General features: G+C 43.6%; 1 protein-coding gene across 3 annotated transcripts in view; it reads right to left on the bottom strand.

The window, feature by feature from the left end:
- PTPRC (protein tyrosine phosphatase receptor type C) overlaps positions 1-26,152 on the bottom strand; it is a 140,778-nt gene that overhangs the window by 10,577 nt on the left and 104,049 nt on the right. For all 3 annotated transcript variants that reach the window (XM_059728438.1, XM_059728439.1, XM_059728437.1), the window contains 11 exons: positions 23,200-23,260; positions 19,063-19,171; positions 18,061-18,092; positions 13,581-13,696; positions 11,451-11,541; positions 11,262-11,338; positions 10,978-11,014; positions 10,415-10,512; positions 8,524-8,649; positions 4,967-5,124; positions 4,442-4,577 (listed from right to left, as the gene is read on the bottom strand). In XM_059728438.1, the coding sequence (XP_059584421.1) occupies positions 4,442-4,577; positions 4,967-5,124; positions 8,524-8,649; positions 10,415-10,512; positions 10,978-11,014; positions 11,262-11,338; positions 11,451-11,541; positions 13,581-13,696; positions 18,061-18,092; positions 19,063-19,171; positions 23,200-23,260 (1,041 nt within the window). The remainder of the gene's footprint in view (positions 1-4,441; positions 4,578-4,966; positions 5,125-8,523; positions 8,650-10,414; positions 10,513-10,977; positions 11,015-11,261; positions 11,339-11,450; positions 11,542-13,580; positions 13,697-18,060; positions 18,093-19,062; positions 19,172-23,199; positions 23,261-26,152) is intronic.

Below are 26,152 nucleotides of genomic sequence, written 5' to 3'. Positions count from 1 at the left end.
TAGGGGGGGCACCAGAATCATGCCCCCACCACTGCAGAATCTGGGTGTCACCAGTCTTGCCATACCAGGAACTCCAAAACAGTCCAGGTCTGCTGTTGCTTTAAGAGAAACAGCTGGGGTGGACAGAGCATATGCAGTGACAGCAGCTCAGTGAGGACTGTTTAGAAGTTCCTAGCTGGGTAAAGTTGCTGCCCCACCCTGCCCTTTCCATTCTCAGAACATATGCCCTGTGCCCTCTCCCTTAGAAACCATGCTACTGCTCCATCCTCTGCCTACCCCTGCTCTCAAAACCCTTGCCCCTCCTCCTCTCAGAACCATGTGATCCCCCACCCACTGTCTGAGCCACATGCCTCATTCTCCCACTCTCTAGCAGGGTTTGCCCCAGGAACCAGCTCAGCTTGTTACACCACTGAGTATAGCTATTACAAAGTGGCATGTCTCAATATTAATTAAATGAGCTGTGAGGGAACACTGTTCAGTCCTTTGGATCAAATATGTTATGATAAATAAATAAAATGAAATGTTAGTAAGGTTGTAAACTTGAGAGTTTAGGAAGGGATTTTCAAAAAAATCTCAGGGCTTTGTTACACCTTATACTTGTGAGCCACACAAATGTTGATTGATGTTAGTGCTACCTCGAGTTTGAAGCAGTCATATTTCAGGCCAGCAGGAGCCTACAGTATTGAAAGGTAAGACTCCTCCCCACTTCCCATTCTCAGATTCCCCCTGTACCCTTTCCTCAATGGCTCCCCTGTTTGCCCCCCACACATGGCCTTGGGGGCTCTCTCCCACCCCACTTACTTGTTGCTATCCATGCTGTCTGTCAAAGTAGAGCAGGCAGAAAAGGGTTAACCTGCCTGCCCAGATGCTGCTACCTTCTGGACTGGGCTGGGCTAAGTTGTGACAGCCACTGGGTAGGCAGGTTAACCCTTCCTTGCCTGTTCCCCCAGAACACAGAGTGTAGGCAGCCACAAGTAAGTGAGGTGAGGGGATGGGGTGGGAGCAGTGAGTGAGGATTTGGGGTGCTGAGGGGGAGGGGATGAGCAGTGCGGGCCAGTGGGGGAGAAGGGCAGGTGGGGTGTTTATACTAAGGTGTAGCCTAGAGTGTCCACATATTAGTGTAACACAATATTAGCTGGCTAAAATGGATCAGAGAGAGAGATCCTAGTCTGGAGTGGTGTAAGTTTAAGTGCTTAAAACTAGTTTCAGGTATGTGCAGACAATCCAGATGTTAAGAGCTCCAAGAGCTACCTAAAATTACTGTGTAACAAGGCCTGCAGAGTAACAAGCATAGGACCCATCTGTTATTAACTTTTAATAGGACTTGTACTCCTTTGAGTACAGGATCCTGACAAAAGGAAGGAGAACAGCAGAGTTTAGATCCTGGGGTGTGTGTTGATGAAACAGGGGCCCTAAATTGAAGTGGTGGGTTTTTAAAAACATTGCTTTAATTTAGGGCCCTTTAAACCCCTGTGTTGTGCACACACCCCATTGACTTACCTGCCTGTCTGGCACTGGGCAGGGGAGGGTGAGCTGCCAGTGGGTGGAGCAGTCCCTGGGCTGCAGGGGGGGAGGCTGTTACTTCTCTCTGCAGCACCAGGTACCTAGCTCAGGCAGTCCCAGGGGGCACTGCAGCCACGGAGGGAAGCACCAGGCCCTGCACAGCTCAGGCAGGCAGGCAGACTCCAGGGTGGGGGTGGGGGAATAGATCAGGCTCACCACTTTTTTTGGGCAGAGCCTGCCTTCATGGGATGCTGCCAGGCTGCCTACAGAGCCCCTGAGCTGCATGGAGTCCAGTACTTTGGTCTGCGGCTCTAGGGGCAGCAAACTAAAACTCGGAGGAGTATTTTTGCTGCGCCCCAAGTCATTTAAGGCACATGGATTCACCAAAGGCTAGTCATGTCTGACCAATCTGATTGTCTCCTATGATGAGATAACTGGCTCTGTGTTTGCAGGGAGACCAGTGGACATAATATCCCTTGACTTTAGCAAGGTTATTGATACCATCTCCCACAGTATTCTCGCAAGCAAGTTGAGGAAGCATGGGTTGGTTGCATAAGCAGAGGGAGAAAATATTATTTGGGGGGGCTGAGCACATGCATGCACTTTTGTGTGTGCATGCACACTGCACCCTCCTCTCCTAGCAGGTAAGTCTGTTGTGGGGAAGTGGCATGGGGGAGGGGGCAGATTGAGGCCCCTGTATTGAGGCAGGGAGTGGGGCACAGGCAGGGGCAAGGGCTGGAGTGAATGGAGCTCCAGAACTGAGATGGGTTATGGGATGCTCAGTGCCTGGGCAGCTTGTCCAGGGGCACTGTGCGCACCCTGGAGAGCATGTATCCCCCAGATCTGTGCACTGGGTGGAGACAGGTTGCCGCAGCAGGCTGGACTCTGCACCCCATGCAAGGCAGGTACATGGCATCATGCTGCTCCAGGGCAGCAGCAGTGAGGTGCAGAGTCCAGCTCACAGCGGCAGCCCACCTCTGTCCCATGCACAGATCCAGGGGCTATGTGCCTCCCAGGTCTCCCTGTGATGCTGTAGAAAGGATACATAGATTGATTCATAGATTGTAAGGCAGGAAGGGACCTTGGACAATCATTGGGTCCAGCTCCTTGAACCAAGCAGAAAAGATAACTGGGGGTCAGGTGATCCCAGCAAGGTGACTGTCTAGTCTCCTCTTGAAGATTTCCAGGGTAGGTGAATGCACTAACTCTGGAGGGAGCTTATTCCACAGTCTGGACACCCTGACTGTGAAGAAGTTTTTCCTAATGTTGAGCCAGAATCGGTCTTCCAGGACTTTGTGGCCATTACTTCTGGTTTTCCCCTTGGGTGCCCTGGTGAACAGTTGCTCACCAACCCCTTGATGTACTCCCCTCGTGTCATGGTAAGCTGCTACCAGGTAATCTCTCAGCCTTCTTTTCCTCAGGCTGAAGACTCCCATAACCCTCAGCCTTTCCTCATGTGGCTTGCCGTGTAAGACTCTGATCATACTGGTGGCTCTTCTTTGGACTCTCTCAAGCTTGTCCATGACCTTGTGGTGCCCAGAACTGGATGTAGTACTTCAACTGTGGTCTCACCAGTGCTGAGCAGAGTGGAAGAACCACCTCCTTGGTTTTTCTGGAGATGCAGCGATTGATTATCACACTGCCAGCACCTATTCATATTGTGGTCTATTATTACCCCCAGGTCCCTTTCATTTGTGGTGCTAGCCAGTTTGGTGCTGCCAAGCCTGTAGGTGTGTTGGTGGCTGCTTTTCTCAAGGTGGACATTTTTCAATGTTGAACTTCATCAGATTCTGATCTACCCAACTTGCTAGCCTGTCTATGTACGTCTGTATCTGCAGCCTATCTTGAAGCGTGAACACACTTCCCCATAACTTGGTGTCATCTGTGAACTTGGCCAGTGAGCTCTTCACCCCCATATCCAAATCATTAATAAAGATTTTGAAAAGTACTGGACCAAGCACCTATCCCTACAGGACATCGCTGCCCACTCCTCGCCAGGATGACACAGATCCATTCACTATGACTGTCTGGGTCCTATCCTGCAACCAGTTTCTCACCCACCTGACTGTCTTGGAGTTAAGCCCACAATCCTCCAATTTTCTCCAAGCTGGAGAGAGTCCAACGGAGAGCAACGAAAATGCTTTGGGAGCTGGGGCATATGACTTATGAGGAGAGGCTGAGGGAACAGGGTTTATTTAGTTTGGAGAAGAGAAGACTGAGAGGGGATCTGATAGCATATTTTAACTACTTGAAGGGTGGTTCCAAAGAGGATGAAGTTAGACTGATCTCAGTGGTGACCAATGACAGAACAAGAAGCAATGTTCTCAAGATGCAGCAAGGAAGGTTTAAGTTGGATCTTAGGAAAATCTCTCTCATTAGGAGGGTGGTGAAGCACTTGAACAAGTTACCTAGAGAGATGGTGGAATCTCTATCCTTGGGGGGTTTTAAGACCTGTCTTGACAAAGTCCTGGCTGGAATGATTTATCTGGGGATGGTCCTCCTTTGAGCAGGGGATTGGATTAAAAAATGACCTCTTGAGGTCCCTTCCAACTCTAACTTTCTATGATTCCTAACTCAGAAACTTTTTAAAGTCCCATCTAAACAATTTTAAATGTTAAAACTAATTTTGAACTTCAAATTTTAACTTTGCCCCACTGAATATATGCATTTGAATAAACTACAGTATTGAAACTGCATGTCAAACCGTGGGTTCCTAAATATATATTTTTGCCTTTATTGCCTAAAATATTCAATTATAACAAAAACTTGTTGAAGTCTCATAATACGGAAAATAATGAATATCCTTACTTCCCAAATAGTTTTATCTCCACCTTCTTTCATAACTGTATGTCTCTCTAGACAGCTGCAGTAAAAAATTGTGGTTATCTTAGTTTTAACTAGCATTAGGCAAAGAAAGGCATCAATAAATAAAACATACCTCTACTTGAACCATGAGACATCGCTGTCGGCGTAATTTTACAACATAGCCATAAACATCAACTCTGCCTTCTGCATCTAGCCCCTCCAGCATTGCATCAATGCCAATATAGGTCCCAGTGCGTCCAACACCAGCACTGACAAGTAAAATGTTACAAAGTTATTGAGAGGAGATAGTAGCAATCAGTCTTATTAAGTAAGGGAATGCAATGTACAGGATGTACAGTACAAGTGAAAACAATGTGGCTTACTATAAATTTATCTGCAATGCAGAACTCAATTAAACTTGCATTTTTGAAAGAAACAAGGAGAATATTTTCAAATATGGTGCTTAGAGCCAGCTAAATTGAAAAGTGGTTGCTTTTCAAAGTTACAGTTGATCTGAATGGCATGTTTACATTTGAAATTTAGATTGCTATAGGTACCTTTAAAACAATCTGTGGCCTAAGCTATCATTTCTAATGTTTTCTGACATGCTTATTTAGGGTAGTTTTGGTTGGTATTTATGACTAGAATGTAATACTACCTGCAATGAATCACTATTGGGCCACTGAAAAAGTTGCTTAAAGCATTAACTCGGCGGCGCAGTTTGAGGAGGAGATGCGGGTCTTCGGGCACACCATGGTCAGGCCAGCTAGTAAACTGAATGTGAGTGATGTCTCTCCCAGATGTCTTCTCTTTTCTCTGGATAAAGTGAAATTGGTTCATTAGTACCATATCAAAGTCAAATGAAACACAACGTATAGAATAAAGCAGAAGAAAACAGATATAGTAGTCAGCTAATGTGGCAGCAGAAATTCCAAATATTCTACAGTCATGAGGTTTTGGCAAGGTTTCACAAGTTTGAACTTTGCTCTAATCCAATTTTAATAACAAAACAACGGCCGAAAATAAGAGCTTTTTATATGGAACATTTGTTAACTAAAAAAAATGAGTTCGCAATTAGCAGCACACAATCCAATATTACTATAATTGGAGCAATCTTGTGGTTTTTTGTGAAGATATGAAATAACATCACAATATAATACTGAACTTCTAAATGAACCAGGCAGTTAGAGTATAAGTCGCTTCCCAGACCTGTTATTCTGTCATCTAAGCTATTAATTCCCTCCTAAAGTAATTAATGCCCACACCCACAATGGACTGAAGGAAGGCAACTGCAACTCAGAAATATGGTTGTGTACATACATTTCAGGTTTGTTCTCCTGGTAGAGAAACTTACCCAGAGCCATGTGTATAGACTTTTGAATGCTGAAGCCCTGAAGAGTGGAGAGCTTGCAGTGCCAACACTGTACAGCCAGGAAGTGGGGGTAGCAGGAGGAGGGGGGTCCTTTTTCTGTGCACACATCTCAGTATGCTCTGCAGGCTCCCTTAGCCATCAGGGTAACAAATGGCAGCAGTGCATAGGGTAGCACTGATTGCCTGACCCTGACCATCTATGGTTAGCCTGTGCTTCCCTGCAGCACAATGTGGGGATGTGAAAGGGGCGTTTTCTGCTTCCTTCTGGAGCAGCAGAGTCCATCTAGAAACATACTATCTTCCAGAAGGGAGCAGGGGGAGATGCTGAAGGACTGTGTTCTCTTTTGAGAGAAGCCACAGCATGTACAGCCATTTGCTCTCCCAGAAGAAACTCTCCTGGGAGTGGTTTAAATGGTTGTTACCAGGTTATTTTTCTCTTGGAATGACCATTTTTACTCTGGGAGAAAAAGCCTGACCATCTGTACACTCTTAGTTCTCATAGTTTCTCCTGGGAGAATAGCGATTCTCCCAGGAGAAACTAAATGTCTGTATGAAGCCATAAAAGTGGCAGCAGCAAAGCCTATGGGCACAGACAGAAGTGCAGCTCCCAGGTCTTACCCTCAGGGGCACTCCATTCCACCTACCATCCTCCCTCCAGGCTGTCTGGGAAAACCCCAGAATGGACCTCCCTCCCCTACCTTCTTGCCCTCCCATCCTGAGACAGCACTGGGGGCTGGGCTGTGCTACATCAGCCTGGTGCCAAAGCCAACAGAAATTAATGAAAGTACTCCACTTTGGAGTATCTTCATTTGAACCCTCATACAATGAGGATTAATTTGCTGTGCAATTGAAGTACTCTGCAGCCATGCTCATCTGTTTGGGTGTGACTTTAGGGCACTTTCAAGATGCTGGTTTACCAACATATGTAATTTCTGTCTGCGCCCTACACCTATCACTCATACTGGTACTGTTTTCTAACTCACTGTGCTCAAGGATTACATCACACTGGGTTCTACAAAATCAGAGAACCTACTGTAAACCTGGTGCCTGATTCCCTTGAGGAGAGGGAAAGAACAGACATTTTGGTAACTGGGGAACCATGATTGTGAAACAAAATTAGCAAAATATAGAATCATATCCTCACAGGGTTGAAAGGAACTTCAAGAAGCATTTGGTCCAACATAAATGCAGGATACATTATTCCTAGAATACACTGGTGACGTGCATATCCAGCATTTTCTAATCCTATACTCCAAAGTGTCATTCAGCATTATACAAGAGTAATGGGATATTTTGTTATCACTATATGATAGGTTAGGACTGATGTAGCAGAACATTTTGAAGGTTTCCGAACTGTTGTTGTGAGATAGAGATCTAACAATAAAGCCTAAATTACAATAAAACTAGCCATGAGGTTAAGGGCTTTAATAATACAAAGTACTGAAAGTTCTTCCATCTATGATCAAATTTATTATACATATTACCAGCAGTGAACTACAATTAAGCCACCAACCATTAACTCTGGGCACATCTACATGTGCGCTTTGTTGCAAAGTAGACTAATCTACGTGCATGGCAATTAGGACACAGCAGACTGATTTACTGTGCCATCAGATAGTCCTGTCAAACACAAGTACTATCCAGTGGAGCAGTAAATTATTGCGCTTAAAAGCATGTGTAAATGGTGATGAGGCTGGCTGGGGGACCCAGCAAGTCAGCCCAGGGTTACTCTAACCAGGCACCATGTGCAGTGGAGGTGCTGGATGAGGCAGGAGGGTGCTTCAGCTCAGAGGCTCCTCATGCCTCAGCCAGCCACTCTGCAGCACATGGAGCCCCACTGGAGCAGCCCTGGGGCTCCATGTGCTGCATGGGGGCTGGCTGGGGCACAGAGATGCTTCAGCATAGGGGCTGCCTGCTGGCTAGCCCTGCACTGAAGCACCCTTATGCTTCAGCCAGACCCTCAGCAGCACGTGGAGCCCCAGCAGAACAACCCTAGGCTGGTTGCTCTGACAAGGCTCCACATGCTGTGGAATGGATGGCTGAGGCATGAGCAATATGCTTCAGAGTTTATTTGTGTACATTAATTGCACATGTAGATGCACCCTCTGTGGATTTAACTGCATAAGAACTAGTTTTACTCATTTTCAGCCCCTCCCAAAAGAAAATTGATAACTTATAGTACTTAAAGTATTATGTACCACAACATGTTAACATGGCTTTAAAGACAAATAGGCAAACTATAAACAAATCAATTTACACAAAATAATCAATGCGCCTTTCTTTTGACCTGTAATAAACTTGCTACTCCAACCTAGAATCCCTCCTAAGTGTTATGTCACAGTTTAATTAACAGCTACATCTCAATATCCTCATGCTATAGTTTATATGCTAATGCTGTTGTACATGGATTACCCTCTAGAGTAAAGCTTCTGCTCAAGAGTAGCAGAATAAGGCCTAAAAGACACAAACGTGGACGCAATATGGATTTGGTTTGTTGACACTCTACTTGTTTCAAAATGGCCTTTAATTGTCTCCTTCTATATTTACTATAATGGTAGACAATGCTGCTCTAGGAGCCACAATCTTGCCATCAATTTACAAGACAAAGATAACATTGAAACCAATGGGCAGGGAAAATTAGTTAGGAAATGTATTTCCATTGCATATTTGCAATATTATATCACCCAGCATCTACCTGGTGTTGTCTTAGGTTGTTTGGCAAAAGCAGGAGAAATGTCTTCCATTCCCATTAACTGGTGTTTTAGAAGACTTTTATAATAATGTCTTTGTACTATAAGCATGCAAATCAATTCAGAACATCTTTGTGTTAATAAAACAACTCACATTGGTAATATTCAGTTTTTGGATGATGTAGTCAGGGCACGTTTTAATTTCATTTATCTTCACAACGATATCCCCAAAAGTTGCAGTGTCATCCTCCATGGATGGCCAGTACTGGGCACATTTGTTCTATAAAATACATAGTACATAATTAAAGGCGCAATATCTGGTTGACAGAGAGTATATTTTGAAGAATGCCTGAAATAAAAGAAAACCATAACTTATAAACTAGTATAATTTCAGCTTATGAGATGCATGTAATTAATTTTGTACAGAGTTCATCACTGATTTAAGCATAAAAAGGGCCAGGTGCTGCTGTAATGCATAAAGCTTGCAGGTTTTGTCCACAGAATTTATGTACAAGATTGGAAAGCAGTCTATCCACTAAGTGGTAGAGGCCATTGTTGCCATCTGAAAATGGCAATTAAGGTTGTGGCTGTTGTGTTGGCCAGAACCAGAGGGGTTACTATCATGAGCAATAAATATATGCTCTTGGAGACCTCCAGGCAATTGTTTAGCAGGTAAGATTAGCTAATGCAAAGCTTGCAAGTTTGCAACCCACAAGTGGAATTTGTCTGTCGTAATTTAACCAAAGTATTGAATCTAACTGTTTGCCCTGATCATTGGCCCCCAAAACAAGGAGAGATACAAGATTAACTGATTTAACAGGTTGGTCAGCCATAACAAGATCTGACCACCTAATATAATTAGCACATTCCAAGGAATCCAGGAATAAGAAACTAAGGGGCTGAGCTTGGGCAAAGTAATGCTAATTTCAAACCTCAAAGTAATGTGGTGTAATTTGCTTATTGGGTGAACCCGAGTTCGGGCAGTAACCTTGCATGATAATTTCTAACACCTTTTGATCCCATAGGGTAACAGCTATAGGGGAAGATTGTGAGTGGCTCTAAAGCCAACAGATTAGCATAAGATAAGGCATAAAGGAATGTGCATGTCAAGTGACCAGTTAGAAGGATGGGACAGAAGGCCCATCGCTGTACCAAGCCTGGACCCCAGACTCCCAGTGTGAGTGAGGACCGGATCCAGACCAAGGGATCTTCCCGGTGACCCCTCGGACAGCGTTGATTGGGGATGCCTGACTTTGCTGGAACAACTTGGTGCGCACCTGGCATAGAGGGACTGCCAATAAGTTGCCAACCCCATGTGGGAACTCTTTGTCATTCTGTCTATCTGTTGTTATTATTCACTATTAGCTCTTTATTACTATACTATCTGTTTGTCACATTAACCTTTCTGTTAACTGTTGTATGCTAAGCTATAAGTAAATTTGCCTTTACTTCACTCCCAATTCGCCTCCTTGATCCCGAACCCAGAAGCCTAACAGCTGATACACTCACAGCACCTAGCCAGTCTGTGACAGGCTGTATGTGACTCTTGCTTAAATTTTCTAGCAAGCAGACACCCTAATCATGCTCCTCCACGTACATCAGCCCTTGCTCAACTGTCCTTCAACTCTATTAGCAGCATGTCCAGAACAAGGAATATTGTACTAATCTACATTCTCATCTCAGAAGGTGAATGTTGTCACAAATCTACAAAGGGAGGGATTTTACTCTAATGCAACAAATTCTAAGTCCAGTAGCTTAAAATAAATCCCTGTACTTATGGGTTTATCAGCAAGAAGGTGAAACTTAATTCCTTATTCCTCAAGCCTTTGCTTCAGATGGAATTACTGATAAGGCTGAAAATCAAACATATAAATGTCAGAGAGTCTAAGACAAGAAGAGAGCAGCAAACAAGGATGCTAAGGGACTTAAAAGAAACATTTGAACACAGAAAAAATACTAAAAGAAACAAAAGGCATAGTTAACCAAAGCAGAGTGACCTACCGTATACAGTAACCAAGTGATTTATAAACAGATATAGTCCTCACCCTGTTTCCTTCCTCACAGCGAGTCACCATGACAATAATTGTCGCCTTCTGTTCCCAGATCATTCTCCAAAAATCATCAGTAGTCTCATCCTTGGGACCTAGCATACAAAGTCTTTGATAAGATGACTCTTTCAAAGACTCAAGAAACACTGAAAGACTATGATTTAGTTACCATACTTAATCATATAGGCTCAGAAGCCAAGTACTGGACATGCAACATTAGCCTAAATTAAACGATTCTATGACTCTCCTATCATTAGCATATGTAATTTTAAAAACTTCTAAAACTTTTTCTTTCCTAACTGAGAAGTGCAAAACCTCTGTAGCATACAACTAAATCCTCTTAATTAAATATATGAAGCATGAGATACAAAAGTTCCTTTCTGCTCCTGAAAAGTGATAACTCCCCAAACCAAAACTAACCTGCATCCCTTTACTATTTAATAAAATCCATCCTTCTTCAGTTGCCCCCTTTTTTGCTAAATATATTCATGTGATTGATTCCACCACCTTGATCAGAAGGTAACTAGAGAATGATTTAAATAAAAAATGTAAAGTTTTACCTTGTGCTGCAATGTACTTTCTTGGTTCCTTGAAGCCCTAATAAAAATAAGGATAAACAAGATGAAAAGGTTTCCCACATGAGAAATGTATATATTTCACATATAACATGGGAATGAATTTGATAATACCAACTGTAGAATAAGGACAGAAAGAGCTAAACAATTAACAAGTTTCATTCCAGAACAATCAATCAAATGTATTTGGTTAAAAGGAAAGAAGATAAACATTTTTTTCAATTGTTCAATTGTAGTAAAATTGTTTAGTTTTACCAAAAGTCACTCACATCTATATAGCTTGCATTTATATAGTCCGATCCTGGTTCCCCCATTATTTCTGAGAGTTCAACACGGTTATAATCATCTGTTTAGATAATTTAAAAAATGATAAAATTAACATGTTGTTTCCATAAACTGAGATAAATGAAAACAAGAAAACATTCATACAGTATAGAGAATTCGTAATGAATACTTACATGGGAGAATATCGATGTAACGGTTTTTATTCTGGTTACAGTTTTTGCGTGCTTCCTTAACTGAAAACTTACTGAAAATTCTTGGAATACTCTGTAATATACAATATGATTTTTAATTAACCTAAAAATGGACAACAAAATTCACATTAGTTCCTAATGAAAGTTTGGAACCTAGTCTGTTTTCCACAAGAGTACCTTAATTCCTGCTGATTCACTTTTAAAGTTTATTAAGGGATATAAACATTAACATATTTTTTCATGAAATGAAGAGATGCTTCTCTCACCTTCAAAGGACTGATAAAGAAGCTCTGCCTTCAGTACCAACATAAAAGGTCTCTTGTTGATACCTCAGGCTCTGATAAACTCTAATGAAACAAACAAACAACGATAATAAAAAACTTCTAATTTAAATCCTAAAGGTTTTTAGGGTTCTTTTTAATCTGAGAAATCCAAAACTGGATATAAGCCTCCTTGTATAATTGGTTTGCATTGACAGGCAGGGCAGGATCTGGCACAACTTGACAGCAGCCACTCAATGTTTTCTTGCACTTTGTTTTAAATAAACTACTACATTTGGAGATAATGGCAATTTTTTATCTAATTTTATTCTTTTTTAGGTAAGCTTTTAAGTAATGCTCATTACCTTGGTGCCAGAGAGCATTACAGAACTGCATTGAGCAACATAGTTAACATCTATCATATGTGGTTTGCTCTCTCATCCCTCCCCAGAGGGAGAACTATTTATGCAATGAAATGCCTTGCTTTGATGAGGAGTTTTTTGTTGTTTTTTAATTCTTGGCCAGTGGCATTTGTAATATTCCTTGTGAAGTGTGGATTACAATAAGAAATAATATAGAAAAATATGCCTTTCTAGAAAGACCTATTTCACTTTTTGCACCTAAATGATATATATACAACCTTGTAACTGAAGTTTTGGGCACTCATGGGTTGTTTAATTTATGGGAGTTTAACATTTTGTTCCTATATCCATATTTCAGTACCTACATACCAGAGTTTCTAAAACACAAGGCACCAAGCAATGTCCAGCAGCTCCCGTGGAAGCTGCAGAATGCTGTCATTTTTTCAGATCAGTTATTCCTAAGTATGGATTTAGAAACCTGAATAAGGTTACCTTGAACCTTAATTGGATATTAGATGACAATTATATTTTCATTCTGCAGTCTATATTCTGTAGGAATGGGCTGACTTTCCATAATTAAAGCTGTTTTCCTGTACGAGAAAATTTTTCATTACTTGGCACTGAATTAGCTGTTTGTGCACACTGATAACTTGTTTACATACATATATACATTTTGACTATTGTTTTATGTTTCCACATACAAATATTTGCTCTGCAGTTTGACTCTTTTCACATGTAACAAAGTACTCAGGAAAATGATCTAGTTAAGGGGCAAAAGTCCACTCATACTAGGGTTTCTTCTCTGAAAGAGTCTTCTAATAGCCTGCAGATGAAGGACATGTCAAGTGTATCTTAGGTTGATTGTTTAGATAGAACGGGGTTATAGTACAAGACCTTTAAGAAAGCTACCACATAAATTTCTCTCCAAAAGTCATTATTTACTATATTTTATTTACTGTACATACACAAAACTCAAACAACAGTGTGTTATGTGATCAAAAGGGATCAAATTCCATGCAAGCGTGTTCATATCAATATGACTGCATGAGTGTAAATCAGATCTAGCTACGTTCCTGTATTTTTGTTTATGTTAATTTCTGCTCATCATTCACAATGTATTTTATACAGATAACAAGGCCGTCTGAAACCAAATTTGGAAGAAATTCATGTTGTCTGAAGCTATTTTGGTATGACAAGGCAAAAGATACATAATATAAATGCTCTTGAAAAAGAAAACTGAAGCTATACATTTGACTTTTGTCACTGATTAAACAATGAGCAAATCACACACCCAAACAAGAGTGATGGAATCAATGACGAGAGTCGATACACAGTCATATGACCTGAAATAAGGATTCAGCTCTTTGTCTTAGATTATTTTATAATTTGGTGCAAATGGTTTGGCTATCTAATGTGGCAGATTCTTTTTAATGGCATTTTCCAAAGTAGCTGGTTTGGGATGCATGTTCCATTTCTAACTGGTCACAAACCTGAAATTCATCCAGGAATAGTCTTCCTTCATCAGCAATCTTTCTCTTGTAGTTTTCCAACAACAGTTCTGCAGGAATGGGCTCTATGTTCAGCAGCTGCTTTTCATCATCTTTAACTATGTAAATATGTATTTGATATTTATTGTATTAGTTTGAATATTTCAGTAATTACATTTATTCTATAGCATAATGTGTTAACAAAAGAATAGGAACAGTCAGTCATACCAAACCAAAGATGGGTATAGCATAAAACTCTGGCCTCTCACCAGTAAGTAAAGGCTCCAAAAGGAACTAAACCCCTCCAACTTTAGGGGGACACCCACCAAAAAAGACTGCACAGAGAGAAAGCAACTGACTCTCTCTGTATGCAGAAGTTATCTGGTAAGTGATGGGGTATGGGGTCACTGCAACTTCTAAACCTGGCCCATAGATGACAGCAAAGCAGACACAATGATGACATGGTGCTGTTTCCTTTATTACATTCTAATTAGCCATTTACTAGCTCCAGTAAAATATACCAGTATGCAAAGCACTTACAAAACTTTTCCACAGAAAATAATAAAAAACATTGCCAATCTTTCAAAATTTCCCCCTGCATAGTCTCTGAGCTCAAATTAGCTATAAGGAAAATATACAGAGAACAATAATCAATCTTATTCTTTTTTATTCTGACAAGATACATTCTTGTATTATTCCATATGGCAATGAAAATGGATTTGAAAATGATATCACTTTCCATTTAGTATAATTAATGCTATAGCCAGAGATAGTTTTGCTTTCTTTCAACATGTTCATAATATATGGGAGTATATATTTTGAGTTTATCAATAGCATACATCAGTCATGTAAAAAGCAGCAACATGTGTACAATGGAAACTCAGCTGTAATCTGTATATATATTACAATATATAATTGCCTTCCCCTTGGTTTTTGAACTGAAGAAAACAGAAAGCACAAGAGGACAAAAATTACCCTTTCAGAATTAAAAATAAAACCTGAATTGGAACAATTAGTTCATACAAGAAATTTCCCAGAATTTTGATTGATAATCCCAGTCAACCCAATTTCTTTTTAATATCACAGGCAATCTAATTGTGCCACATTTCCCATGCTAAACAAAATAGTCTCTTGGGATTGCCTACTTTAACAATTTAAAACAATAATTTCTCCCCAATCTGGAATTAGTAGGTACCACCTATCAATCCTATGACTAGCCTTTCCTTCCTATTTTTAAGAGCAATAAAAATTGCTCTAGGGCTCCTTAGTGTGCTTGAGTTGCCTTCCAGGATTTATTTTTTGGAAAGTTTTCTGGTGTTGGCTGAACCTATACCTTTTTTCAGAGGTTATGTACTTGTTATAGGAGTCTCCTGTAGTAATAATATGGCTGGGGAGCAAAAGTTAATGCAAACACCAATGTGAAAGATTAAGAGCAAGTGGGCTACCAGATACAGTAAGCAGAAGGATGGTATGTCAAAAAAGTCTTTACAACTGAGCACAGAGGAATTTCATATTGATGCTTAGTTCTTCACTTGTGGAAAGGTCTTTTTGGAGGGGAATTTGGTTCACAGATGAGCCTCATAAGAGTGTCTAGAGGTCTGCTGTGGTCATATTATGGCCAATGTCTGAGGTACAGAAATAGATTTGGTGCCAAACAAATAAATACAAGGTTTTCCTTATTTTGAAAACTTTTAGTCAAGTTCCAACCCCTCACTTCATATACTCGTGACAGGCCAACTGGTGTAGAGAGGGTTTGTGCATCTGACAGAGAGCATAAGTCTTTTTATTAAGTTTTATTAAGTAAACTCAAGGCCTACTCAGGGACCTGGTAGTCTGGGGTGGGGGGGGGAGTGAGTGGGACCCAATGGTCTAAGAGCCCAGAGAGGGTCTGTGGGGGGTCCACAAACCCAGAGGGGGACTGTGTGTAGCTGACAGGAGGGGCTACAGACAGATACTGCCAAGGCTGGGGAGTCTGGAGGTCCCAACAAGTCCAGGAGTGGGGCCAGGGCCCAGAAGAGGCCATGGCTGGAGACCAAGCCCAAGGGGGCCAGTCATGCCAGAGAGTCCGGAAGTTTCAAGTGGTCTAAGAGCAGGGCTAGGTCCAGGGCCCAGGAGAGGCTAATGGTCCATGAGGGACCACAGTTGAGGATTGCCAGAGCAGGGGAGCCTGGAGATCTCAACTGGCTTAGGAGGGGCCAAAGGTCCAAGAGGGCCCACTGTCAGAGACTGACACAGTCAGAGACTTGCAGCCAGGTAGGCTCAAGCCTAGAAGCCTAGTCCATTATCATGGGCCTCAGCTAAAAGGCTCAGCGAGACTATAGGGGGAGGTGGCCAATAAGGTCAAGATCCCTGAAAGTTGTACAACAGAGGTGGGCAAAATATGGCCTACAGGCTAGATCAGGACTGTGTCCAGCCTGTGGTGGGTCCCTTAGTTCCACCAGGCCCATGCACCATCCAGCCTGTGGTGTGTCCCGCCACCCGCTTAGGACGCAGAGGGGCTGAGGCACCTCCACAGCTGAACTTCCTTTCTTGGCAGCCCAGGCAGCAGCAGCTCCTTTTAGCTGCTGCTGTTGCTATCCCCAGCCCCACTGCATGCTCAGGGGATGGTGGGACATGCCATGGGGCAGATGGCATCTGGAACTGGCGGGACCAACGGACCCGCCTCAGGCTGGACAAAGTCCCTCTGGGGGTAGAATCAAGCCTGCAGGTTGTATTTTTCTCACCCCTGTTGTACAGTCATTTGCCTTATAGAGGTCTTAGTCTTATTGGCCTCCTTCGCCTATACTAACATTGAGCCTTTTAGCCCAGGCCTTGATAAGGAGTGTTGTTTACAGTAAGAGATAATAGAGAAAAATCAAGAGATAATAGAGAAAAATCAAGACAAATAAAGGTCTATTTCAATTTATGCACCTAAATGCATAAACCTAAATGCCCATAATTGAAGTTTTGGGCATTCGTGGGTTGTTAAATTTATGGGAGTTTAATGTTTTGTTCCTACATCCATATTTCAGTACCTAAATACAAGAGTTTCTAAAACACTGGGCACCAGCAGCTCCTGTGGAAGCTGTACCCCATGTTACTGGCAGGGACCTATGCACACATCCCCCCTGACCCACCCCACACCCACTCCAGACTTGGCCCAGTGAAGTGAACCAGCTCTGGACCAGCCAGTACCCATGCACACAGCCCTAACCCCAACCTGCTCCATGCCTGCTCTGGACTCGAACTCACCCACCCATGCTGAGCAGCAGCAGCAGCAGCAGCAGCAGCAGCAGTCAGTGGCCAGGCAGAAGCTGCTGCTCAGCATGCAGGAAAAGCGGCCCCTCCCCCTCACTGCTACCAGGTCCTTCTTGCTGTAGCCACCTGGAGCCTGCATCTGGGCTGCCCTGCTGCTCCTCTGCACTGTGACCGCTGCCCTGCTGGGTGGCCCGGAGGCATCAGTGATGGCCGTGGAGAGGAGCCATAGGGCAGCCTAGGCATTGCTCTGGGCAGCTGCAGCAAGAAGAGCCCAGCACCAGCAAAAGAGAGGCTGCTTTTTCCCCACCCTGAGCAGCAGCTTCTGCCCAGCTGCTGTCATTGTTCAATGTGGGCAAGTGAGCTAGAGCAGGTGCAGGGCAGGCCAGATTTGGGACTGGGGTTGTGCACTGTTGGTGGTGGTGGGGAGAAGCTGCAGGGCACACAGGCTCCAGGGTCTTGCAGGAAGCTGGGAGGCAAGTTGCAGACCAGCCTGCAGCAGCTCCCCAGAATTGCCTATGTGGCCTGCAAGCGCAAATAATTGCCTGCCCCTGCTGTACAATAACACCTATATAAGGTATAGTGTAGGTGTGAACGGAACCACATAATGAGCCCTTAAAGCTACTGGTTCCCTGGAGGGGCACAGATACACAATTAGCCTTTAAAGTGACAGGTACCCTGTGGGGACATGGACAGGCCAGAGGGCCCATTTTGCTTAAGGGCTGAATTAAGATTGCTAGAGACCTGGTGGTGATTTGTATGGACTAAGGCTCACTAAGGCCCATGGGCAGACTTCCTCATTTAACCTTTATTAAGAACAAGGTGTGGTGGGTGAGCAATCGAGGGAAGGTTATATTAGAGACAGAGCCAGGCAAGAGCCACACAGCCAACAGGGGGCATCATGACTACCCCTGTGGCCGGGACCTGCCACAACAACATTTGGACTCTATTCATTAACTTATTTTTTTTGGCCTTGGCAACATTGAATTGTTCTAATACAGAATTGCTACTACATGTGCAGTGCTATTAAGCTAGAGTAAACTAGCTACTAGCAGACACAAGTACTATCCTATGGTGGAGCAATAAACTGTGGCGCAAACTGCACTGCATTAACAGCACATCTAGATGCTCCCAATATGTGTTAGACAGAAATTAACTGGGTAAAGTGTGGAAGGCTGTGACTTGGAATTAAGCATTTGTCTAATATTTCACATTTTCACTTGCAAAACGTAGTGAAAAAGGTACTTACCTCTAACAAGCCCCACATCTTCAGATGAACTCCTATAAGAAACATAAACATTTATAAGGCTTTGAAATGTACAGTGCATGTAAAGGAAGCAATTAATTTGACAATCATAAGGCATGGACAGACATACAAGTTTATTGCTTTATAGAGGAAGGAGTACATGTCATCTGATTTGTTTCCACAATCGTGTCTGTGTGCTCCTATCCCACTGTATGTAAATAAAACTAAACGTTACCCTTGAGTGAAAACACAGCTATTACTGTACTTCATCTTCCACCTATGATGGATTAGAGTAGATAGATGGAACAATCACAGCAAATTATACAAGACTCTAGAAAGCTCCAATCCCCTGCCTGATTATTAAACTAGTATAATAGTTTTGATCTTCAGACAAGATTAATATATCTGCACATAGTTAGATTGATTCCAAGGGGATTGGGATCCCTAAATTATATGAATATTCAGTGATTCTAGGATCAGAAAGACGCAAAAAGTGATTTATACTTAGAGTTGTCTCCCCACACCAAGCCTTTTAGAAGCTAATATTAATGAATGGTGAACAGTTAAAAAATAGGTGGTACATGTTCTCACATGAATCTGTCTTTATAGAAATGTCAAGAAAATTCATAAACATTTCAAGATTCTGAGTAGTTAATGAATCAGTAATTTATCAATACTCAGGATGAAAAATAATATGGACATGCCATGTTTATTAATGAAAATACTGTAGACATAATTTTATATTTATCTCACCAGCTTTTTGCAACCTGTATCAGATCAAATCAGAGATATCCTGTTGCACATTATTCAGAGTCCACATTATAGCCACTGCTATGTAAGCCATCCCACATACCTGTTTGGTTTCACTTGCACTGATTTCTAAATCAAGAGTTTCTTTTTCAAATATCAAATGAAATATTTGATTTTCATTTTTAAATTTTTAGCACTATATTCAAAATCTGCCTTTTATACTTCTTAAAAAAAAAATTAAAATGTGAAACTTACCGTAAGCTGTCTTTGTGAAGATTATAGATTTTGTACAGAACTAGAAGCAAGGCAATTGATGTGACAATAATCAAGAATGCCAAGAATATAATCAGGGCTTTAGAATTATCTGTCAACAAAAATAAGAAAGAGTATATCTATTTTAACTTCTTTTTAACAAACAATCAGAAATTTTATAACAATTGCATTGACCTTTTTATATGTTTATATATATGCGCATAGATATACTGGGTAGGACTGTGCGAAGTTTCAGGTGGCAATTCGATTTGGACAAGATTCGGCCTGAGTTGGTGGCCAAATCTCGGAATCTGAATCGAATCAGTGGACAAATTTTAAGGTCCAAATTGATTCAAAGCTCTCCAGATCTTTGGAAAAGATTCAAAGAGCTTTGATGATTGGGGCAGTCTTCAGTGGCTGCAACAGGGAGCTGCAGCTGACTCCAAGCTGGTAAGTACCTGGGGTGGGGGTGGGGGGCTGGGGGAGGGGAACATAGGGGGATCACTGTCAACCTCCTCAACCCCCCCATGCCCCTGCCCCCTCCCTCAGCCCCCCATGGATGCCCCTGCCCATCCCAGCTCCTGGCCCTTTAATGAAAAGCTGGTGCTCACTGGGTGCTTCCATGGGGGGGGGGGTGATCCCCACTTCCTCCCACTGCCCCAATGCTGCATGGGAGGCTCTGCATGAGCCCCCAGACCCCCCTCACTCCCTGAGCCCCACCACAGATGCCCCACCCGTGTCAGATGCTCCGGCCCTTTAAGAGAAAAAAAACTCACGAGTAAAGCCCAGGATTCAACACTCCTGTGGCAGCCTTGGGGGTTCAGGGGGCTCATGGAAGAGCTTCCCATGCAGCATGGGGCAGTGGGGGGCAGTGGAGATTGCCCCCCACCCAGCTGCACCCGGTGAGCCAGGGCTTTTTTTTCCCCAAAAGCCGGGAACTGGGGCAGGCAGGACACTCATTGTCAGACTGGGAGAGTGGGCGGGGGATGGGCTTTGCCTGGCTGAATCGGAGACTCAGAGATTCAGCAGCAGCTGAATCTCCGAATCAGATTTGGCCAAATTGAATCAGGACAGTGATGTGAATCACCAAATCGAATCACTGTCCCCCAAATCAGCTGAATCCAAAGCGAATGCTAGCTGCTTCGCACAGGCCCAATACTGGGGCCCTACTGTTCACAATGCATTTATGGCATTTGGAAATCACTCAGAATTCATAGTCAGGAATGGCATACAAAGGGTTTAGGATGCTACTATTATGTACATCATAAATTTTAAAGTACTTACAAGGTTTCTTTACATGATTCTGGCTTGAGTGGATACACTGACTATTTTTGGGCCAAAGCCTGTTTCACTTTGTGTGCTTAATGTTTCATATGCAGCTCTGTAACTGCAGTTTCTGTCACTTACACAGTATGAGATTCCATATCACCTGATGGAAAAACAAACTGCCCAACACACAGGATGGAGAAAAAGGTACATCTACTCTCCTTTTGAAGCTGGCCCACTTTATTTAGCATTTTGAACTCATTGGATAAAATAGAACAGTAGCAGCCACCTCACTTTGCCACACATCTTGTCATTTGCTATTTTCTTGCTGTTCAGTGGGTGCTTCAAAAGGAGTATTGAGCTAAAATGTAGGAAGGACCTCCCCTGCCTCCTTTCCCAGGCTCCCATCACAGTTTTTAAGCAAAAAACATTTTGAGGGATTTCCCTGCCTGCTGCTGTGCAGCTACCCCATTGCAGTCCAGGACTACTGGGCATGTTTAGTGGACACATGCAGGTTTGCCCACAGAGCTGCACTAGAAACTATATACAAGAGCCCCAAACTGCTGTTACTCAGCTATGCCCTTGCCATTTAAATGCACAAAGGGAAATAGTATTTATCCCTTCGTTCTTAAACTGGTGTCATGTAACTAAGTCCAAATACTTACTGCTTAGTGGTTCAGTACAGACAAGACCATTCTTAGTCAAATTCCAACTTGGATTATTGCATTCTACATGCCACTACAGCAGCCCTCTCTTCCCTTCCACAGGGAAGCTAAGCCAAGGGGTAGTGTGGCCAGGCCCTGGCAGGACACTTTGATGTGACCCATACTCCCTCCTCCCCCTGACTCTGAGCAGCCCAGCAGGGAATGTTTATCACCCCTAACTCTGTGATTATCAACTCATTAAGAAAACAAAGCCTCTCTGCATTAGTTCAAGCTCTTAAACAGATTTTCCAAGGAAGGACATTACCAGCTACCTGTTGATTAGCCCCCAAAAGTTCTGTGCTTGTGTACCTTTGTCATCTCCCACAGCATGGACTGTAGCCAGCATGTGGTCTGCTAGTTAATGCTGAGAGGTGTAAGGCAGAAGGGCAGGAAGGAATAATCCCTGCTTAGCAGGGAGAAGCCAGGCAGACACCTGCAGTCTCTGCCAGATCTCCAGCAAGGGAGCAGAGTGGAGAGGCCAGCTCTGCTGTGAAGCAGAGCCCCACCCAGCCCAGAGAGCATGCAGGGATGCTGGGGGAGTCTGGTTTATCTTAAACCAGGAAGGGGTCTGGGACAGACATTGCATAAACCAGTTTGAGCCAAATCAGTTAAGTCTGATACAGGGGTGTACGTTGTAGCCATGTTGGTTTAAGGACATAGTCATCCAAGGTTCCTTGGGTGAATTTGATATCTTTTATTAGACCAACCCAAATAGTTGAAGAATAGTTATTAAGCAAGCTTTCGAGTTCAAAAACCCTTCGTCAGGCTAAGGAAGTTTCAGCAGTTGGTGTGTGCTCTTCCTGGATGGAATCAAAAGTAAACAAGCCAGGGGCTGGGCTGGGCTGGGCTGGGCTGGGGAGTCAGTTGCCAGGCAGATTATAATGTATCAAAAATCCAATGTCTATGTTTAGTCCATGATCTCTAGTATCCAGGAGGTTGATGAAATGGAGCTCATAGGCTCCTCTCTGGGAAGTGTTGTGTAAGTTTCCCTTGAGGATCAGGACTGAGAGATTGGAGAGAGACTGGCCCTCCTGTGAGAAATGTGCCCCCACCGGTAATTGGGTATTTCTGTCTTTGATAGATTTCCAGTGTGCATTCATTCTGGTGCGCAGATGTTGTTTGGTCTCTCCTACGTATTTTCCATCAGGGCATTTGGTGCATTGGATGAGATATATTACATTTCTGGAGGTGCAGCTGTAAGATCCAGGAATGCTGATGGCTCTGTTGTGGGGTGTAGTAATAGTGGGGATGGTGGAGATGTGTTGGCAGGTTTTGCATTTCTTGTCATGGCACCGTCTGGATCCTTTTGGTGTGTTCTGGGCTTGAGGAAGTTTGCTTCTGGTGATGAGGTTGGCGAGGTTTGGTGCTTGTTTGAAAGCTAGGATGGGTGGCTCTGGGAAGATCTTTTTGAGAACAGGGATAAGTCTGATACTACATTCAACCAGGTTATCTCAAACTGGTTTCAGCCATTTTCAAACTGGTTTATGTGCACTGAACATCTGCTCTGTTAGAAGTGTAAACCAGTTTCTGATTATTTAAACTGATTTATGTGTAATGTCTGTCCCTAGCCTAGATGATCTCACCTACCACTGGTATAGAGGAGGAAAGTGGGTTGGGACCTTGGCTTCAAGTCAAATAAGCATGGCCTTCACAGATCCCTTCAAGCTTATACCTGGGCCACATGGGCAAGTCAAAAATCACTGTGAAATAGCATGAAGTCATTATCTCAGTAATGTAATAGTTTTAAACCAGGTCCTAACCATTTAACCATACCATGATGTCTGTGCCTTATTCTTTCCTTGTGCATGTTAACTCATTCTTTTCAGGTTCACATTAACTCATGATCAGAATCTGACAGGCTTAGAGAGCCATATTCAGAAAAACAATATTTAAATATTTTTGAAAAATATATATTTAAATTAGTATACATTTAAATTAGTATACATTTGAGTGATGTTATATTCATTAATGTTATTTTTTATTCTTCACTGTTAATCAGTAGTATTACTTATTTGACTAAGGAGCAATAACTTAAAGGTTGGCAGGTGTGGGTTTTTATTTGGAAAAATGAGAACAGCAAAGCTTAAAATGTATATTAACATTATGCACTGTCTCTTAAATAAACCTGGATATAAAAATATTAACTAGATCACTGCAAATATTTACTCACATTTTGTTGTTACTGTTTTATAAAGACGATTCCCATAAAAGTCTCTATTCTTGGCAAGGATCTGAATTATAGTAAAAATAAAGTCTAATTTAAGTACACTGAATTACAATGATTACAGAAATTAAAACAAACCAAAACAGACCCATACCACCATGGTCAGGGGGTATAAAACTGATTCTAGCAGCTGAGGATTCGTGCCCTGATCATTTTTTTTCAGCTCCTAGATTTTTTTTCTGCTACTTAATTTGAAGTAGTATGTCAATATATAGGAATCTGCAATATCTCTAGAATAAAGTAGTTATAGATAAGTAATTTTGCAAAGACATATTTTAATGTGAAAAGTAGTATATAAATAAGTTTGAATAACATTAGTATTTCACTAAAAGCATTATCTGGTAAATAGAAATCTATTCAAAATGGCATTAAAATGTTAAAAGCAAAAATTTCAAAGGAATTACACCTTTCTACAATAAAAGTAATGTTCACATATGTGAACATGTATATGTATATACACAGGGGTGGATGTAGAGGGGGTGGCATGGAAGGATGAAAATAAAAAGGATGCAAATGGAAGGATAAAGGACAGACAGAAGCACAGGAAGACATTTAGAGAGAGGAAAACTGTCTTGAGGAGAAGTCTGAAGAGGGTGTGGTTTTACTAAGAATGTGAAATTTTTTCTGCAAGCAAGGGCTACCCAGGATGAAAAAACTTTTGTTCAAGAGTCTGGGAAAATTAGTGCCTGATTGTGTAGTTTTGGATCCCTGATTCACTTTAATCAACTTCTGAATGTACCAAATAATCAAAACAACTCCTGCAAACGAGTGCACACAATGGGGGGAAAAATCAGTTTGCAGCTTACAGGTAGTCATTTACTAAATATTACCTGAATATCCTACCCTTTCTAGCTCAATGAATGCACCCTTTTGGTTATGTATATTTTTATTTTTTGTTTTTCTAGGACTGACGCTGGGAGTTTCACTTAACTAGCCTCATGCACATGAGCCATCTCTTACTGTTTATACTTAGGTGCCTGCTCCTAGAGAGGAGAAACTGCCAGGGAGAGAGCCCTGGCAGAGCCTAACGAGCCCTGGCCTGACATAAGGAGCCCAGCTGAGGGTTGCCAGGGTAACGAGTGCAGCTGCGGGTTGCCGGAGCAACTAAGGGGAGCCAGCTGCCTGTAGGAGGCAGGGCCTGGCTCTTATAAAGCTCAGGGCTGAGGCCAGGTTGGTAGTTCCCTGCCAGCAACCGGAGAGGCAGGAGCTGCCTCGGTCAGGATGCGGAAAGAAGTCAGATTGCAAGTATAGCTCATGATAGCCCTGGAGGCTCGAGCCATGATACTAAGTTATGGCCATGCGGCTTGTAGTTATGTTATAGCCTAGAGGCTTGTGCTTTGAGTTTGTTTGGCTCTGTGTATTAAACCCGGAGGTTTGGGTGAGGCTGTAGGGGTTGGAGGAGGCCTCATAGGGACCCCAGAGAGTGTGGGGTGCCCTAGTGCCAAGAGGGTGCAGTGTCCTCATAGGTACCTCAGTGGTATGGGGACCCCAGCGCCAGTGAAGGCGCAGCTTGTGCACCAGTGAAGGTGCAACTGGCAGCGAGGAGTGCAACCAGTGGGTTGCGGGCGGGGAACTGAGACCCCGGGTTGTGTGCCGGGTGCATAGACCCCAGCCCCAGAGAGGGTCACTCTGAGGAGCCCAGTGTGGCCCAGAAGGTCCCAAAGAAGGGGACCAGTGCAAACCCCGAGAGGGGTAATATTGAGGAGCCTGAGAGGGGCAATATTGGGGAAGCCAAGGATGGACGTAGTAAACCCTAGAGAGGGGGCAACATTGTTAGGAGACCCAGTACGGGCGCGGTGAGCCTCGGGAGAATGGCTACTGCCTAGGCTAACCCCGGAGCAGGGGAGAGCGCTGCGGTTGCCCCCAGTGAAAGGGGGTAGCAGTACGGTGTGCCCTGAGAGAAGGGGAGAGCAGTGCGGTGGGCCAGAAGGCCAGAGGCTCACTATAGAGTCCCAGAGCGGACAAGGGTCCCGGAGCAGGACAATACTTTTAGAGAGGGCCCAGAGGGGGCACTGAGACCCCAGAATGGGGAATATCTAAGAGAAGGCCTAAAGTCGGCCTCGAGAGCCCCAAGAGAGGGGCAGTATATTAGAGAGAGAGCCCGGAGTGGGCACAGAGAGGAGGAGCCCGGAGGTGGTGCTTCCATAGAGTGTACAGAGCAGGCCCGAGGGAGCGGGTGAGTTGATTGGTGACAAGACAACGTCCAGAAACATCTGCAAGGCTTGGGGTGTGGTATCGGGGAGGTAGGAGCCACGCGTAGCCCATAAGGCTAGGGTGTCTGGGGAACACCCATCATATCGGGAGACCCCCCAGGGGGTCCGGAAGAACCGCAGGGACAGAGGTCCCGAGTAGCCGTGCCCAGGGAAGACGCAAGGCAGCCTCCCTATTACATTTTCCAACAAGACGTGGCGGGCGAGAATTAGAGGGTGCCCTTGGGCCGGCCTTGACAAGGAGCAAGGGACCTCGAGGAGATCACGGCCCTCCTGGCAGACCTTGCTGTGACACTTACCATGCAACAGGTGCATGGTAAAAGGAGAGAGAGCTACCCAAGTACTGCTTGGCCACCCCCAACTTCAACACCTTCTCCTCTTCTGTGCTGCTGCAAGCAGCAGGTAGTGCAGGGAAGCAAGGTCAATTGTAGGGATGTGCCCAGGGCACCACATGCCCAACCAGGTGGGTGAGAAACTGCAGCCATGTGACTCCTGCCCCAGCAGGCTAGGTTCCAACTCTAGCTCCCAGCAGCCTTCTACCCCTGCAGCTATCTGCAGATGGCTGCTAATCACACCAGACAGGTGGGAAGGGTGGAAGGTGGCCAGAAGCTGGATCTGGAGCCCCAATCACTGGGGCAGGAGACTCTCAGCTGCAGCTTTCCCCTGGCTTGGCTGGGCACCTGTTGCCC

This window comes from Alligator mississippiensis, chromosome 5, assembly GCF_030867095.1.
Source record: "Alligator mississippiensis isolate rAllMis1 chromosome 5, rAllMis1, whole genome shotgun sequence".
Lineage (NCBI taxonomy): Eukaryota > Metazoa > Chordata > Crocodylia > Alligatoridae > Alligator > Alligator mississippiensis.
This window is presented reverse-complemented; position numbering and strand designations above follow the sequence as displayed.